The 13,659-nt window shown below is 40.1% G+C and overlaps 1 protein-coding gene across 1 annotated transcript in view; it reads left to right on the top strand.

Annotated features, from left to right (window-relative positions):
- Nucleotides 1-2,243: 2,243 nt before the first annotated feature.
- The window catches only part of RORB (RAR related orphan receptor B), a 196,791-nt gene continuing 185,375 nt past the window's right edge, over nt 2,244-13,659 (top strand). Inside the window, exon 1 of the mRNA XM_003911814.5 lies at nt 2,244-2,908. Within this exon, the coding sequence (XP_003911863.1) occupies nt 2,902-2,908 (7 nt within the window). The 5' untranslated portion in view covers nt 2,244-2,901. The remainder of the gene's footprint in view (nt 2,909-13,659) is intronic.

Raw genomic sequence — 13,659 nt, 5'->3', positions numbered from 1 at the left:
TGTGAAAATTATTAGAAACACTTAACAAACCAGTTTTTAAATTTTTAGAAAGATCCAAAATGTCCCAGGCCTCCACAGTTTAACCAATGATCAGCGTTTAAAGAGAAAATACATACTTTTGCATCACCATATATAGAGATTATATACATAGTTTTGAAAAATGAAATAGCATAGGGTCTTCTAATTAATAATTTCTTCAAAAATACTCAGAAGCAATTAAGAAATATGTTCTAAGAAAATTATGCCTTGTTGAAACTACAAAACAAAGATAATATAAAAATGTATGGAGGTTGACTACCTTTTTCAAGGATTACAGATATTGCAGAATTTAAAAAAAAATTCAGAATTCAATAAACGTTTGGAAAGTTAAAATTACTGAAGTGTTTAAATTTTTGAATTTTGAAATTCCTGTTTACCCTAAAGAGAAATAGAAATCTAAAATGATAACAACAACAATAATAATTACACAATGTTTACAAAGCCTTTGGAATTTTCAATATTCCTGTGTCTCTGCGTGAAGCAGCAAAATTAAAATGATATAGTCACAATTTGTTTCTTGACTATTTTATATTCAGTAATTTTTAATGAAGCGACTAAATTAGGCATAACTTTGTACAGCTTTAACGGGGTTATGATGAATATATTTTACTTGATTAAAAATGATAAAACCAGGGAGCCTTAAATATTATCTTAAAAGATTAACTACTGTGTCAATTACAATTCTAGGAGAAAGGTATTTATAAAGGAATAACTATTCTGAACAGTAACTTCCTTTTGTTCATTTCATTTAATTAATGACTCAATCAACTTTCACTCTTAATACTAAAATTTTCCTAAATCACACATTGGTTTGCAAATGGGATGGCATATAGCAGGGCTACGTCAATTTACACACTGGTGAAAATTCAGCAGATAATTCATTTTTTATTTAATCAGGAAGGAAAAAACTACTCGGCAGTGTAGAGTGACCTGATTAACTAAATAACTGCCAATTCTACATTGTACTTTGTGTTATATGACATATCATGAATAAATACCAGTCAAAAATCAAATTATTTGGATACTTAAGTAATGATGAGGCCTGCTGTGCCAACAGGTATGCTAATGAGTAGACATCTCCCAGCCTCAAGACCGAGTGAATGAGGCAAAAGTTTTCACCTCCCAATCTTTTAGGGTGTTCAATTAACACAAGTATTTAAGAAGTTCCCTACTATTGGGAAGGAAGTAGATGTAATCATTTATATGCTTATTTTGTCAACTGAGGAGGAAAAACTTGCAAAGGAAGTTTTGATATATGTATTAGATTTTTATCAGAATACAAATAAATGGTCATAGATGACAATTTTCACCTAAAGAATACAAATAAGTTGATCTATGTTCAGTTACCAATCTAACTAGGGTAAATGTCTTCTGATAGCAACTAAAGTTAACAATGTCTTCCTTTTAAAACCTTTCTAAGAGCACCCTGCAATCACACCTTCTAGCAACAGCCATTTCTCTTGAATTAGTAAGGTGGCTACACCGCCAGTTTGAGCTATTTTCCTTCAGTCCTGTAGTCCATCTCTCCAGGGGATTCTCCAAATGCTAATAAAAATCAATTTCCCTGACAAAAGAACACATACACGAATTTTTTTTTTTTTTTTTTTTTTTAGAAGAGGGTCAGGGAGCATCTGACAGACGTTTTTAAAGGAAGGGGATAGCTACTTGCATGGGACTGCATTTTAGTTATGCTAAAAGTGATGGAAGTTGGTTTGCATTATTCTACCACCAACACCCAAACCACCTGCCCACCGAAACCCCTGCCGGAGACCGAAGTTTACCCAAACAGCGCTCGGCAAAGCTCTGCCATAAATTCAAAACTAACTCTGCTGGGCCCGTGGGGGTTGCGAGAGAGGGACCGAACGTGAAACCCGGGGAGCCCCGCGTCTCTTGCCTCCGAAGGTTTTCCGTGATCAGTGTCCCCTTCTCTGCTGCAATCGGAAGTGCCTGTCACCTGCGGATCTGCCCGACTTTCCCAGTCGGCCCTTCTCCTCTGCCCAGTTCGGACAGTGTCCAATTCCCCGTCGCAGCCCCGGCCGCCTCGGAATCCCTCGTCCCCAGCCCCCGCCCCACCCCCCGCCTCCACCGCGTCCCCTCCCCGCGGTCCCAGCCTCTCCAGGCTCTGCTGGGCGCTGATTGGCGGCTGCGCTGACAGCAGGCGGGGCCTGGAAGTCGCGGCCAAGCCCGCCCTCGCGTATAAGCCCCTCTCAGCGCTCTCTCTCCATCTCTCCCCTCTCTTTCTCTCTCGCTGCTCCCTTCCTCCCTGTAACTGAACAGTGAAAATTCACATTGTGGATCCGCTAACAGGCACAGATGTCATGTGAAAACGCACATGCTCTGCCATCCACACCGCCTTTCTTTCTTTTCTTTCTGTTTCCTTTTTTCCCCCTTGCTCCTTCTCGCTCTTCTTTGTAACTAACAAAACCACCACCAACTCCTCCTCCTGCTGCTGCCCTTCCTCCTCCTCCTCAGTCCAAGTGATCACAAAAGAAATCTTCTGAGCCGGAGGCGGTGGCATTTTTAAAAAGCAAGCACATTGGAGAGAAAGAAAAAGAAAAACAAAACCAAAACAAAACCCAGGCACCAGACAGCCAGAACATTTTTTTCACCCTTCCTGAAAACAAACAAACAAACAAACAATCATCAAAACAGTCACCACCAACATCAAAACTGTTAACATAGCGGCGGCGACGGCAAACGTCACCCTGCGGCCACGGCGTCCGCCTAAAGGGATGGTTTTCTCGGCAGCGCAGCTCTTCGCCGACCACCTTCTTCACTCGTGCTGAGCGGGATTTTTGGGCTCTCCAGGGTTCGGGCTGGGAGCAGCTTCATGACTACGCGGAGCGGGAGAGCGGCCACACCATGCGAGGTAAGCGAGTCTGCAGGCACCGAGGCTCCCCGAGTCCGGCCAACTCCAGCCAGACGGGGAGATGGGGGAGGGGAGGGCACCCAGTCTAAGGGGAAAGAGGTTGTCCAGGCGCAGTTTCCCGAATTCGCTCTCGCAGGTGGGGCTGCAAATGGCCTGGGCGTAGAAAGTTGTGGGAAGGTGTTGATGCCTTTCGGGAGTTCTGGAGGGACGCGGGAGGGCGCTTTTTTGGAGAGGGGAGACAGGCTACTTGGTTCCTACCAGTCCTTGAGTTGCACTGCATCATTTTTGCTTGTCGCTCTCGGGTGCGGAAGCGGACGCGGGATGGAGAAAGCCGAGAGAGGGATGCCTCTGGACAGGAGCAGTTTGGAAGTGCCCCGCGCGCAGTGGTCGCCGGCCGGGGTTGGGCGCGCGGGGCGCACCGGCCGGGGGCAGGGTGGACACGCGCGGGCACACACTCGCCAGATTACGAGGCCCACTAGCGTCCTAGCCAGCAGGCATGTCCCTTCGCAGGAATAGCAAGCAGAAGAGCAGTGCTGCGAGGCTGGATGCGGCTGAGGGAACAGTTAGTTCGGCGCGCGCCTTCGTGCCTGCGCTGCGCCCTGGCCAGGTCCTCGTGCCCGAGCCTGCGCGGCCCAGGGAGTAGTGCGACCCTGGAAAAGTTGTACTGAGAAAGTTCTGGAGGCTTGGAAAGGCCACACTACTCACGGCCGGAGAGCCATGGGCTCCGGCTCTTTTGTCAGATAAAGGGCCAGTAGTGGAAGGAGGTGCTGGTGCACCCTCGGGCCAGGACCCTCGCAGTCGCAGGCGTTGGCGGCGGCGGGACCCCCGGGCGAGCTGGGGTCTGTGGGGATGCGCGCCAGGGACTGTAGCGTTACACCTGCTCCGGCTGAACTCTGGGCCTCTCGAAGGGGTGGCGGGCGGGTTTCGGGGAGTCACTTGGTCTCCTCTCCTGCCTTGCCGGAGACCTCAGGTTTCCTTCGCGCTGTGCTCGGCCTTTCTTCACTCTTTTACTGAAGAGCCAGGCAGGTGTCCGCCTGACATGGGGATCTGTGCAAGCTCTGGGCACCCACCCCCACCCCCAGTCTCTCTTCCTGGCCACACCGCTGTTCATTGGGGGTTCTTCTCTATCCTTCTCAAGTACCCCTGGGTCTTGACAACAGAAAGTTAGTAACGGCCAGCTCCAGACCTTCCTGCATCCCAGACTCGGAGAGAGGTGGTCTAGGCAGGGAGCACTTGGGAGAGTTGGGATACAATCACTGGTCTCCTCCTTCCACTGACTGTGATCCTTTCCCACCCACTCCCCCTGTTCCCCTCGAGGAGCACCCCAGGAGGCAGCGGGTCTCACTCCCACTCCCTCCCGCACGCGGTGAGCCCCGAGCCTGGACTCAAGGGTTTGCTGGCTGGACGCTGAGATGTGTCAGGAAAGGGAAGGAGAAGAAGGAACGGAGAGAGATTGTCCATGGGGGAGGGGGTTGACTGTAGATAAGAAACAAGGACGTCCTGATGGGATGGTCTTGATTGGCCGGCTCGCTGGGAGTGGGGCACCCGTGTGTGTGCGCGCTGGCTCCAGCTGATTGTACCGGTTGGGGGTTGGTTACATGCTCCACTGTCTAAATTCTTTCAAGAAACTATACTTGGGCAATTGGCGAGTAGAGAACCTTGGCTTAGTAAGAGACGCCCAGTCTTTCGTTTTTCTTTTCTAGCCCATCTCACCATCCCATCCATTCTTTCGGTTTCACCCGTCCCAGTCTGGAGCTGCCAGTTCGTCCCTCCACTTCTTCCCTTCTAACTTTCCCCCTGTGGCTGGATTCATACCTTCTTGGAAACCATGCTCCACCTCAACTCGGACCCGGCACTAGGACCTAGGGCATAAAAGCTGCTCACTCCTTACATGGTAGAATGGAGTGCGGCGCGGGGTGGGGGTGGGTTGTAGCTTGATCTAGCCTCTCCTGAAGGAGCAGTTTGCAGATGATTGTCCCAGTTCGCCACGGCGGTCTCTTTGAGGACTCCAGAAGCTGGAAGGATTGAAAGCCAGGCGCTGGTCCTCATGCTTACCTTGAGAAAACCAGTTTAAGCCCACAGACCTATCCCAGAGGGCGCCAGCCTCGCCAGGCGTCCGAGGACCCCTTACAACTTCTCATTTGAGGCAGCTCTCAGGCGGCCTTAGGGGAACGCGCTGGAGAAAATGTAAGCTTAAAAGATGGCCAGGTCGCTCTATCGCCCTTCCTGGTTGCCCTTTCCTGACCCCTAGTGTCTTTCTTTACTACCTCTTCATATTATCTCCGGACAGTGCCCTTCCGCAGTATGAGAGGCTGTTCCATAAGAATGGGATTCAGAAAAGATCCAGGCTACTCTGACGTCTTGTGGAGTTGGGGGTTGAACTTGAGAGTGAACTTGAGAAGTGAAAGCGGGAAAAAATCAGCTTTCGCTCGTGCGGGGCTCCTAAGCACCCTCTGTTGGGAGAGGGACCGTTTTAGACCTGGGCTTTACCGTGGGCCCACTCCATTTCCCTCATCCACACGCGCGCGCTTTCCATTCCCAGGTGGTCCTAGTTAGCGCCTGGGCTCCACAGTTTGCAGCTGACAACTGTCCTGAATCAGGGCGCTTTGCGCGATGGAAAGGTGATCTGGGATTCAGTGGTCTCCTTCGGGGCCAATCCAGCAAACCTATTCCCACCCCCTACTCCTCCCCCGCCTAGGGCATTTAAGAGACTTTATCCCCAGGGAAGCTACGGAGAAAGAAAGGGGTTAAGAGTCCCTGATCTTTGACGTCCTTGTCCTGCCCCACGGCTGAACTGAGTCCCGGACACAGCGCGGTGGCTTACTCTGGCCTGGGGCGGAGGAGGTTGTATTTGGTGGCGCACAAAGCCTTTCATCCTTTGTCTGTGAGAGGGTACCACAGAAGTTCCAGAGAGGCTTCTCCGTAGATTTCACTACTGAAAGGAATAACTTCTGTAGGCGGAAGGGAGGACCTTTAATTGGGCCCATCACTAGGTGAGAAAGAAGCGAGCTGAGGTGTGGGTTTCAAGGGTCCTTCTTGAAAGATCTGTGGGCTGTTTATTACACAGGGGGGCGGAAATGGTCGGATTTTTCAGTCCTGCCTCCACGGAAAACCCCGCTTCCAAAAACAGGGGCACAGATGTCGTCGCAATCAATAGGTGATTGTCGCTAGGGCGGATTAGAAATCTGGTTTTATGCTTGCTATAAACAAGGATTGGGTCTGGCTTTTTTAAAGTCTAGTATTCCTCTCTTATTTGCAGGTAGTTAATTTTTACTAAGTGCTAAACTTTAGAAAAGAGGCGGCTTGCTTTCAGAGGTATGGCAGCCCTTGAGAAGTGTGGAGCTCTGAATGTCCTGCTGGCAGAGCCTTTAGATTTCCTAAACAAGTTCTCTCCCTTAATTTCCTCCACAAGTTCCAATTAAATATTTCTAACCAACATTCCACCTCCCGCAATTAAAAAAACATTGCTGGAAGGACATCTCTGTTAGTAGTCCATTAATAATTGCTCATTAAGTAATCATCAGTACTCTGTCTTCATTCCAAGAAATGTAATTATTCAAACAGTTTAAAAGGAAATTCTGAAGCTGTATTTCAAGTATTGATGAAATAATATATAGCCATAAAAATAAAATATTTTCTTAAATGGTACCTTCTAGTGACTCTGTCCTCCTTCCTCCCCCAGCATCATGGGTGAGTTTGTAACAAGTATTATGACACAGAAGTGCTTGACATACTGGACTTCTGGGATAGGTATTATTACCACCAAGACTTTTACTTTTCAATATTTTCTAACAATCAGAAATTGGGAAACCAGGAGGAAAATGTAGATGAAGAAATTGAGCAGCAAACTTTATAAACCTGAGGGACACAAGATTAAAACTCCTTTGTTGACATTTACTTAAAACTTACTAATCTTTGGATTTTCCGTCAACCACAATATAGCTTTTGCTCATTAGAGAATCCCTAAAAGATGAGTTTTTGCATCATTATTAAAGTGGTTTATGTGATCATTTAACATACATAAAAACATTATTTTATACTCGTAACCAAATATGAATGTTAACATTTACTTATTCTGGCAGCAATTTGATAACACCGAACTATGATCAGCCATAAAAACAACTATTCAGGAGTGTATTTGCATAGATTATATTTTAAATGAAGTGTTTCCAAGCCATGAAACCTAATTTTACAGGAACAAAAATTTTATTACACCAAAAATTTACAAAGTTTTTGGGTTGGTCTTCATGAAAATGACATTTAAATCTCATAATACCTACTTTTTCCCCCAAAAGTAGTGTATACACAATTGTCAACAGGGATTTAATATGATTTGATACACAAAGCTTTTCTACATAAAAAGATAAGTAAATTGCTTTTTCAGCTATGACATCACCTTTTATAAAACTGTATTCACCTTTTAGAAATACAAGACGGCCTATATGGTTTTTAGACCTCTCATTACAGTAGTTATAAGATATAAAAGTATAAATCACAGCACATTACTAGATTATTCCATTGCAATGAATAATATACCTCTAATTTAAAGTACATATTATAGCATTCAATTAATAGTTTAACCTTATAACTTTAAAAATCATTAGTTAAAAAATTATATATGCATGGGTCTGCTGGGATTCTGCAAATTTGTATATAAAGTGAGGCTTAAAATTGTGAACAATAATATCAGTGCCACTGTGCATTGGTGAAATTTAAGCCTTACAAGTAAACATATTAGGAAATAAGAATTAATTCCAAAGTGAAGACTGTCAAATTCTGGCCAAATTGAAACACATCAAAGGTTCATGAGCACATACGTTGTGAGTGCAAAAGTTATTAGTGATTGAGGTGACATTGTAATAATATGAGAGGATAATTTCTTTAGACTAAACTATTTCTGTGTTTATTCTACAAAGACAAAAAAAAGTAAAGGCTTCATTTATATTGGCATTAGTTTAATTAACATTAACAAAACATTGTGATGTTAAAATATATAGAAAAGTAAATATTAGAAATGGAAATTGTGCTTAATAGTTAATGTGTGCTTTTTATTCTAGATGTAGTTCTGTTATTCTATCTATTCTTATCTAAAGGATAGAAATCAAGCCGACTAATGAAATAAATCTTTTGTGATATAATGAATGATGACCTTTGATGAAATAAGCACTCTAAACAAAAAGTATTATTCCTGTAATTTTTTAATCATCTTCCAATTACAGCTTTTTGCAAATATTTATCTTACTTTGAATAGAATCTCTGACTTAACAGAATCCCCAGCAGATAATAGCAGTCTTTGGAGGCGTCTGTTGATACACACTGATACGCAATATGTATATGTATGTGCCTATAACCACCCACTCAGACAAGAAGAATGAATATTTGAGAGAGAAAATCATTCTTATCTTTGCTTTCACAATCCAGACTTCCAAACTCAAACATATTTAGAGAAACAGAAGCAACTTTCCAGAGCATTCAAAGGGAAGATATGAATACACGTGGTACTAGAGTCTCATAAAAAAAGAAACTGTTAATAACATCTATTTATAAATAATCTACACAAAACTCCATTATACTACCTAATGATAATTAGAGGGAAAGGGAATCAAAGAATTCAGGACTGCCAAGTAAATAAAATATTCCCTCTCAAATTAAGCAACAAATTCATAGATAACAAGGTTTATGCCATGAATTTGAAGGATGTTTCCTTTGTAGCACAAGACAAAGGAAGCATAGAGGAATAAATATTGATTGAACTAATCATCTGATGAATAGAAATGAGATTTACCAGTGCACCAATATAATAGGCTGTGTTAACTAGTTCTTTCATAGCGCATATGCTGCCCTTTCAACCCCTGACCCCATGCATTCAATTCTTAATGAGGGAAACCACAGGTGTTATAACGGCATTTATAGTGAATCAAGCTACATATAATAACCATGTGGTTAACTAATGGCACTGGGGGTAGATTCTTATGAAAGGAAATATTATGATCATAATGTGACAAAATTATTGTATATTTCAAACCACCTAGATTTTTGGCTTGCTCAGGTAACCTCTAAAATATATCTATGTGGCCATTAATATCTCAAGTCCCAGATTTGGTGGCTCTGTAATAAGTGCAAATTTATTAGTGCATATCTGAGGAGCGAGAATTATTCAATAATATTCTGCCCACGTTGTTGTACACCTTGCATAGTAAGCATTTAAAACATTAAAAAATAACACTTAGAAGGTACAGTATTTTATGCTCAATATGTCATGCATGCTGCTTGGTTAGCAGTTATTTTATAAATTTTGTAAATAGATTACAACTTTATAGTAATAATTAAATGATACATTTTGTGTTAAATTTACATTAGGATATTCTTGATACAGGCAAGTTTTTACAAAAGCCAAACCGAACATCTTGCCTCTGCCAAAATATGAGGCTAAAATCTTACTCAAAAATATGCTCTTATAAAAGAACAAAAGTAATTTGCTTTGACTTAAGCATGTTCATCTCTGTGTAGTAAATATTTTATTAACTGGCTGGGTATGCTGACATTAAAATTACTAGAATGGGTATTTATTAATGTCATTTTTTGTGTGATTAGTTATGACATCATGTGGTCCTGGCTTATATTTCTCCAATTTAGGGGAATCACGGACATCAGTAAAGAAAGATCAAATTAATCTGGTTGTTTACTAAATTATGCTTTTCTTACTACCCTACTTACTACTTTGTGCTCATATGAACCAAATATCTTGGCACTGTAGAGTATATGAAAAACTCGGGACACTTAAAGAAAACTCTTACATAGTTTACCTCATAGTAAAGCTTTTTTCAATAAATATTGCAATAAATTAATTTTAAATTGTGTATTTAAAAAATTCTCACTCAATTGCTCAATATAGAATTCTTCTTTTAAAGACTGCTACACCATTAACTGAATTTCACTAGATTATGTTGTAATCATGTGACAACCAGAGATATACAATATTTTAGGACTGAATTAGATGTACAAATGGTATTCTGAATTTAAGCACAAAATTATCCTTAAAAAAGAAACAGCAAGAGCTTTTTAAAAAGGCCTTGGCATTTATAACCAGAACTTGGCATGAAATAAATGAGTATTATTAGCTGCAAAAAATGTAGATTTATTTAATTTTAATTTTCTGACCAGCTTTATTTTGTTTTGTTTTGTTTTAATATTTTCAAATACAAATGTCTCTCCTTATCTGAAACCAACTAAGCTTGATTCTCATCTGTTCTGAAAACTTTGTCAAACTCATTGATCAACTCATTTTTAGGAGCCCAAATTAAGTTATACTCTCAAGTACAAGAATGATACCATCTTCCCCAAAATATTTCAGTTTTAATTTTAAAAGGAATAAGCTCAAAGATGATGTCATCTTTTACAGTCATATCTATAAAAAGAAATGTATGTGACTCACATATTTATTTACTAAAGACTTATTGGATACATCCACCCAAAGTAAGGTACGGGGCTGAACCCCAAGGATGCTCAGGTTGATAAAGCACAGTCATCTGTAGAGTCGAAGCTAGGATCAAAGAGAAAGCACAATGGAACATGGCAAGGACGCTACCAGAAAGTCGGACTAGCTCTCAAAGGGGAAGTGATGTTTGAGATAGGCCTCTAAAGATAAGTAAAGTAGAACTCCCTCTTTGGGTTAATTTGTTCATCGTAAATGAGGTCTATTAAATTACTGTTAGTTGTACTCCCCAGTTGCCTTATATAGTTGGTGTTATGTGAAATTGAGTTTATAGTAGAACTATCCCAAAAAGAACATAATCTGACGAAGCACAAATAAAAGTACTCCTCTCAAAACTTTTAGTAGTAAAATTATTCTCAAGTGACAATTGAAAAAAAAATCCTTTAAGGTAATTTTTTAAATTACAAAAAGAAAATATATTGAAGGTGAGATGAATATCAGTGTAAGGAAGAGGGTATAGTTTGTTTTTTTAAAAGTATCACCAAGAAAAAGAAAACGTAAAAATACTTTATAATATCCATATACATTTGTTTTTATAAGGAAAATTCTTATTTATTTTTTAAAAAGGGAAATGGCGGATATATATTGAGTTTCATTTTCTTTAATGTTCAAGCTATGATCTGAAAGTAGTGATATCTGCTCTGGAGAGTATCTTGGATTACTAGATATCAAGTAGAATAAAATCCATTGAAGTAATAGAGTACGCAGGCCATATCTGAGGGCCACAATGATGTTCTTTAAACTCTCCCATTCCACATACTTGGATATAACACTGTACCCTGAAAATTAAGTTATAAAGTCAACACATAGTGTTCTTGCTGACTTTTGAGCTATTCTCTTTCTTCAGCATATGTAAAGAAGGAAAATTCTGGAGACTCTTAGTAATAAAAACCTGAGTGTGAGAGGCAAATATTAGCCAGTTCCACCCCAGCACTGTGAGTGGGTTGCTGATCAGGCTGGGAAAAGTGTCCACTACAGTCCTCAGTTAAAGCTCTGTCATTTCGAAAGGATAGTTTGTCATTCTGGTCTTAGACATTAGCTCTTGTGAACTGAGTTAACATGGGTCCTCATACTAATGTCTGATCTACTCTGAAACGCTGGTAAAATCAAATGTCTGAGACCACAAGCTGAAAAAGAGGCTCTGAGCTGGGATAAACTCACATAAGCAAATGCCTCCATTTGAAACTTGCAAGCAGCCAAATTGTCACTCTTGGCCATAACCCTCTGCATTAGCATGAATCTCATCTTCAAATTTCCACATAGTGGGCAAGACCACACAGTCATACCTTTTAAGTCTTGAAACATAAATAATTGTTTTAAATGCTGAGTATTCATAGAATATATTAGACGAAGGAATTGTGCCCCTCTGTTGTAACGATATCCATATAACATAGTGGCTGTGGTACTTCCAGTTTTTTCTTGCAAATAGAAGAATTTAAGAACTGCATGAATGATTCCATTTCCTGAGGTTTTTCCAAAAAGGCTTGGAAGGCCCCTGTAACTTTTACTAGCCTCGATTACACAGCTATTTAATAAGACAACCAGTTTTCTGGACACTCATTCCCCCATCCCTCACTGCAATTTGTCTCTGGTGTTCCTAGGTTATGTGACAATGGACACACACAACCACTTCATGTTATGCCTGGGCCAGTGTACTATTCTGGTTGGTGAATGCAGGCTAAACCCTTGGAGAATAGTCGTTTTACTTAAAGTGTTACATATAACGTGAGTCTAGTGTTTTTACTCTAGCTTTTATGTAAATATGCGTCATACTTAGTAAACAGTAAACCACTATTTTGGTTTTTCCATTAAAAAGCAATTTAAAGACAATCTTATTAAATAGGATCTAAATGTGTTGTTGCCGGTAATTAGCTCTGAGAACATGAAACGCAGACATACTATTTTTATTTGCCTAGTGTAATGAAAATAAGTGAAACCAGTTGTATTTGACAGGCTACATTTAAAAAGTGTCATTTTACCTGTCCAAGGAAAGGACCACATAGGGCTTCATGTGGGTTTGTAATTTGCATTAGTATGAAAACTCATATTCTAAGTGTCCAAAGTAAAAATTTTATCATATAGCTTGAATCAGAATAAACACTCAAATCATATTTAACCATCCAGCAGCTGCTGACTTCCAGAGTCCAGAACTAAACAATAACACACAAGTTTCAAGAACTTAGACATACTGAGTTCCTAATGAATAACTGGCTTTCATTATCATTGTCAGGACAAATAATAAAATTATTACACAGAACATTTCCTGTTAACTTGTATATAAATTGTGCCTGGCACATGCAAAGGAATTAAAGACTTTTAAAGAAAGGAGAAGAAACCTTGTTCCAAATTTCCACAGTTGTTGAGTATGAGCAAATGCCACACAGTCTGGTAGAATAGAGGAACATTTGTTCAGGAAAAACACATCATATCGTTAAGGTACATGCTTCTTGGCAATAGTTTGTTTTTGACAAAAATAAAATATTTTAAATAAATTATTTAGAATTTTTTAAGATCCCAACTTATTAATCTGTTTGCTCTAAAATTAAATTTAAAACAAACAGTTCAATATGCTGACTTTTTTTCCCACTTAAATGCTGACTACTTTTTAATAAGCTTAATTCTAAGCACTTTTATCCTTGCATATATACTTTCATTTTTGTGATTTAAAAAAAAGTTAAGAACCAAAGGAAAAGAGCTTTTGGAGTAAATTATCCCAAGGACAACTCAGAAATATCCTAGTCAGACAGCATTAATACCCTTCCAGTTGTGTTTTTACTTTGTTTACTAATATTACCAAAGATAAGTTCTGGCTGTCGCTCATGTCAGAATAAATTAAAATTTATGTGATTGGTTTTAGAAAGTGTTCTTTTGTAATAAAATAAATTGATTTGGAATTTTTTCCACCAAAATTGTACTGTATCCTTATGTTCATTAATGATTTTTGAAAGATTATCTAACATGGTTGATTTGTGTACTGATTAAGAGTAAAAAACACACTTTTAAAAAATAAAATAATGCTTTAAAAGTAAAGGGAAATATCTGACAGAGTTGTAGGTGACCCCTTCTATAGTGAAGAAGGTTTAAATGCAACTCAGCGAATCTTAACTATTGAACACTTATGATGTCTAAGAAGCAATACCCTCCAAGGCAACAGTCTCAAGCACAACAAAACTACATTTCTTATAAAAGTCTTAAGGAATTCCTTAGATAACATTTGTTTCATTTGAATTTCTCAAATGTTCAATATTAATTATGT

Source organism: Papio anubis, chromosome 13 (genome assembly GCF_008728515.1).
Source record: "Papio anubis isolate 15944 chromosome 13, Panubis1.0, whole genome shotgun sequence".
Taxonomy (NCBI): domain Eukaryota; kingdom Metazoa; phylum Chordata; class Mammalia; order Primates; family Cercopithecidae; genus Papio; species Papio anubis.
The sequence above is the reverse complement of the archived record's forward strand: the minus strand, read 5'-3'. Positions and strand labels throughout refer to the sequence as shown.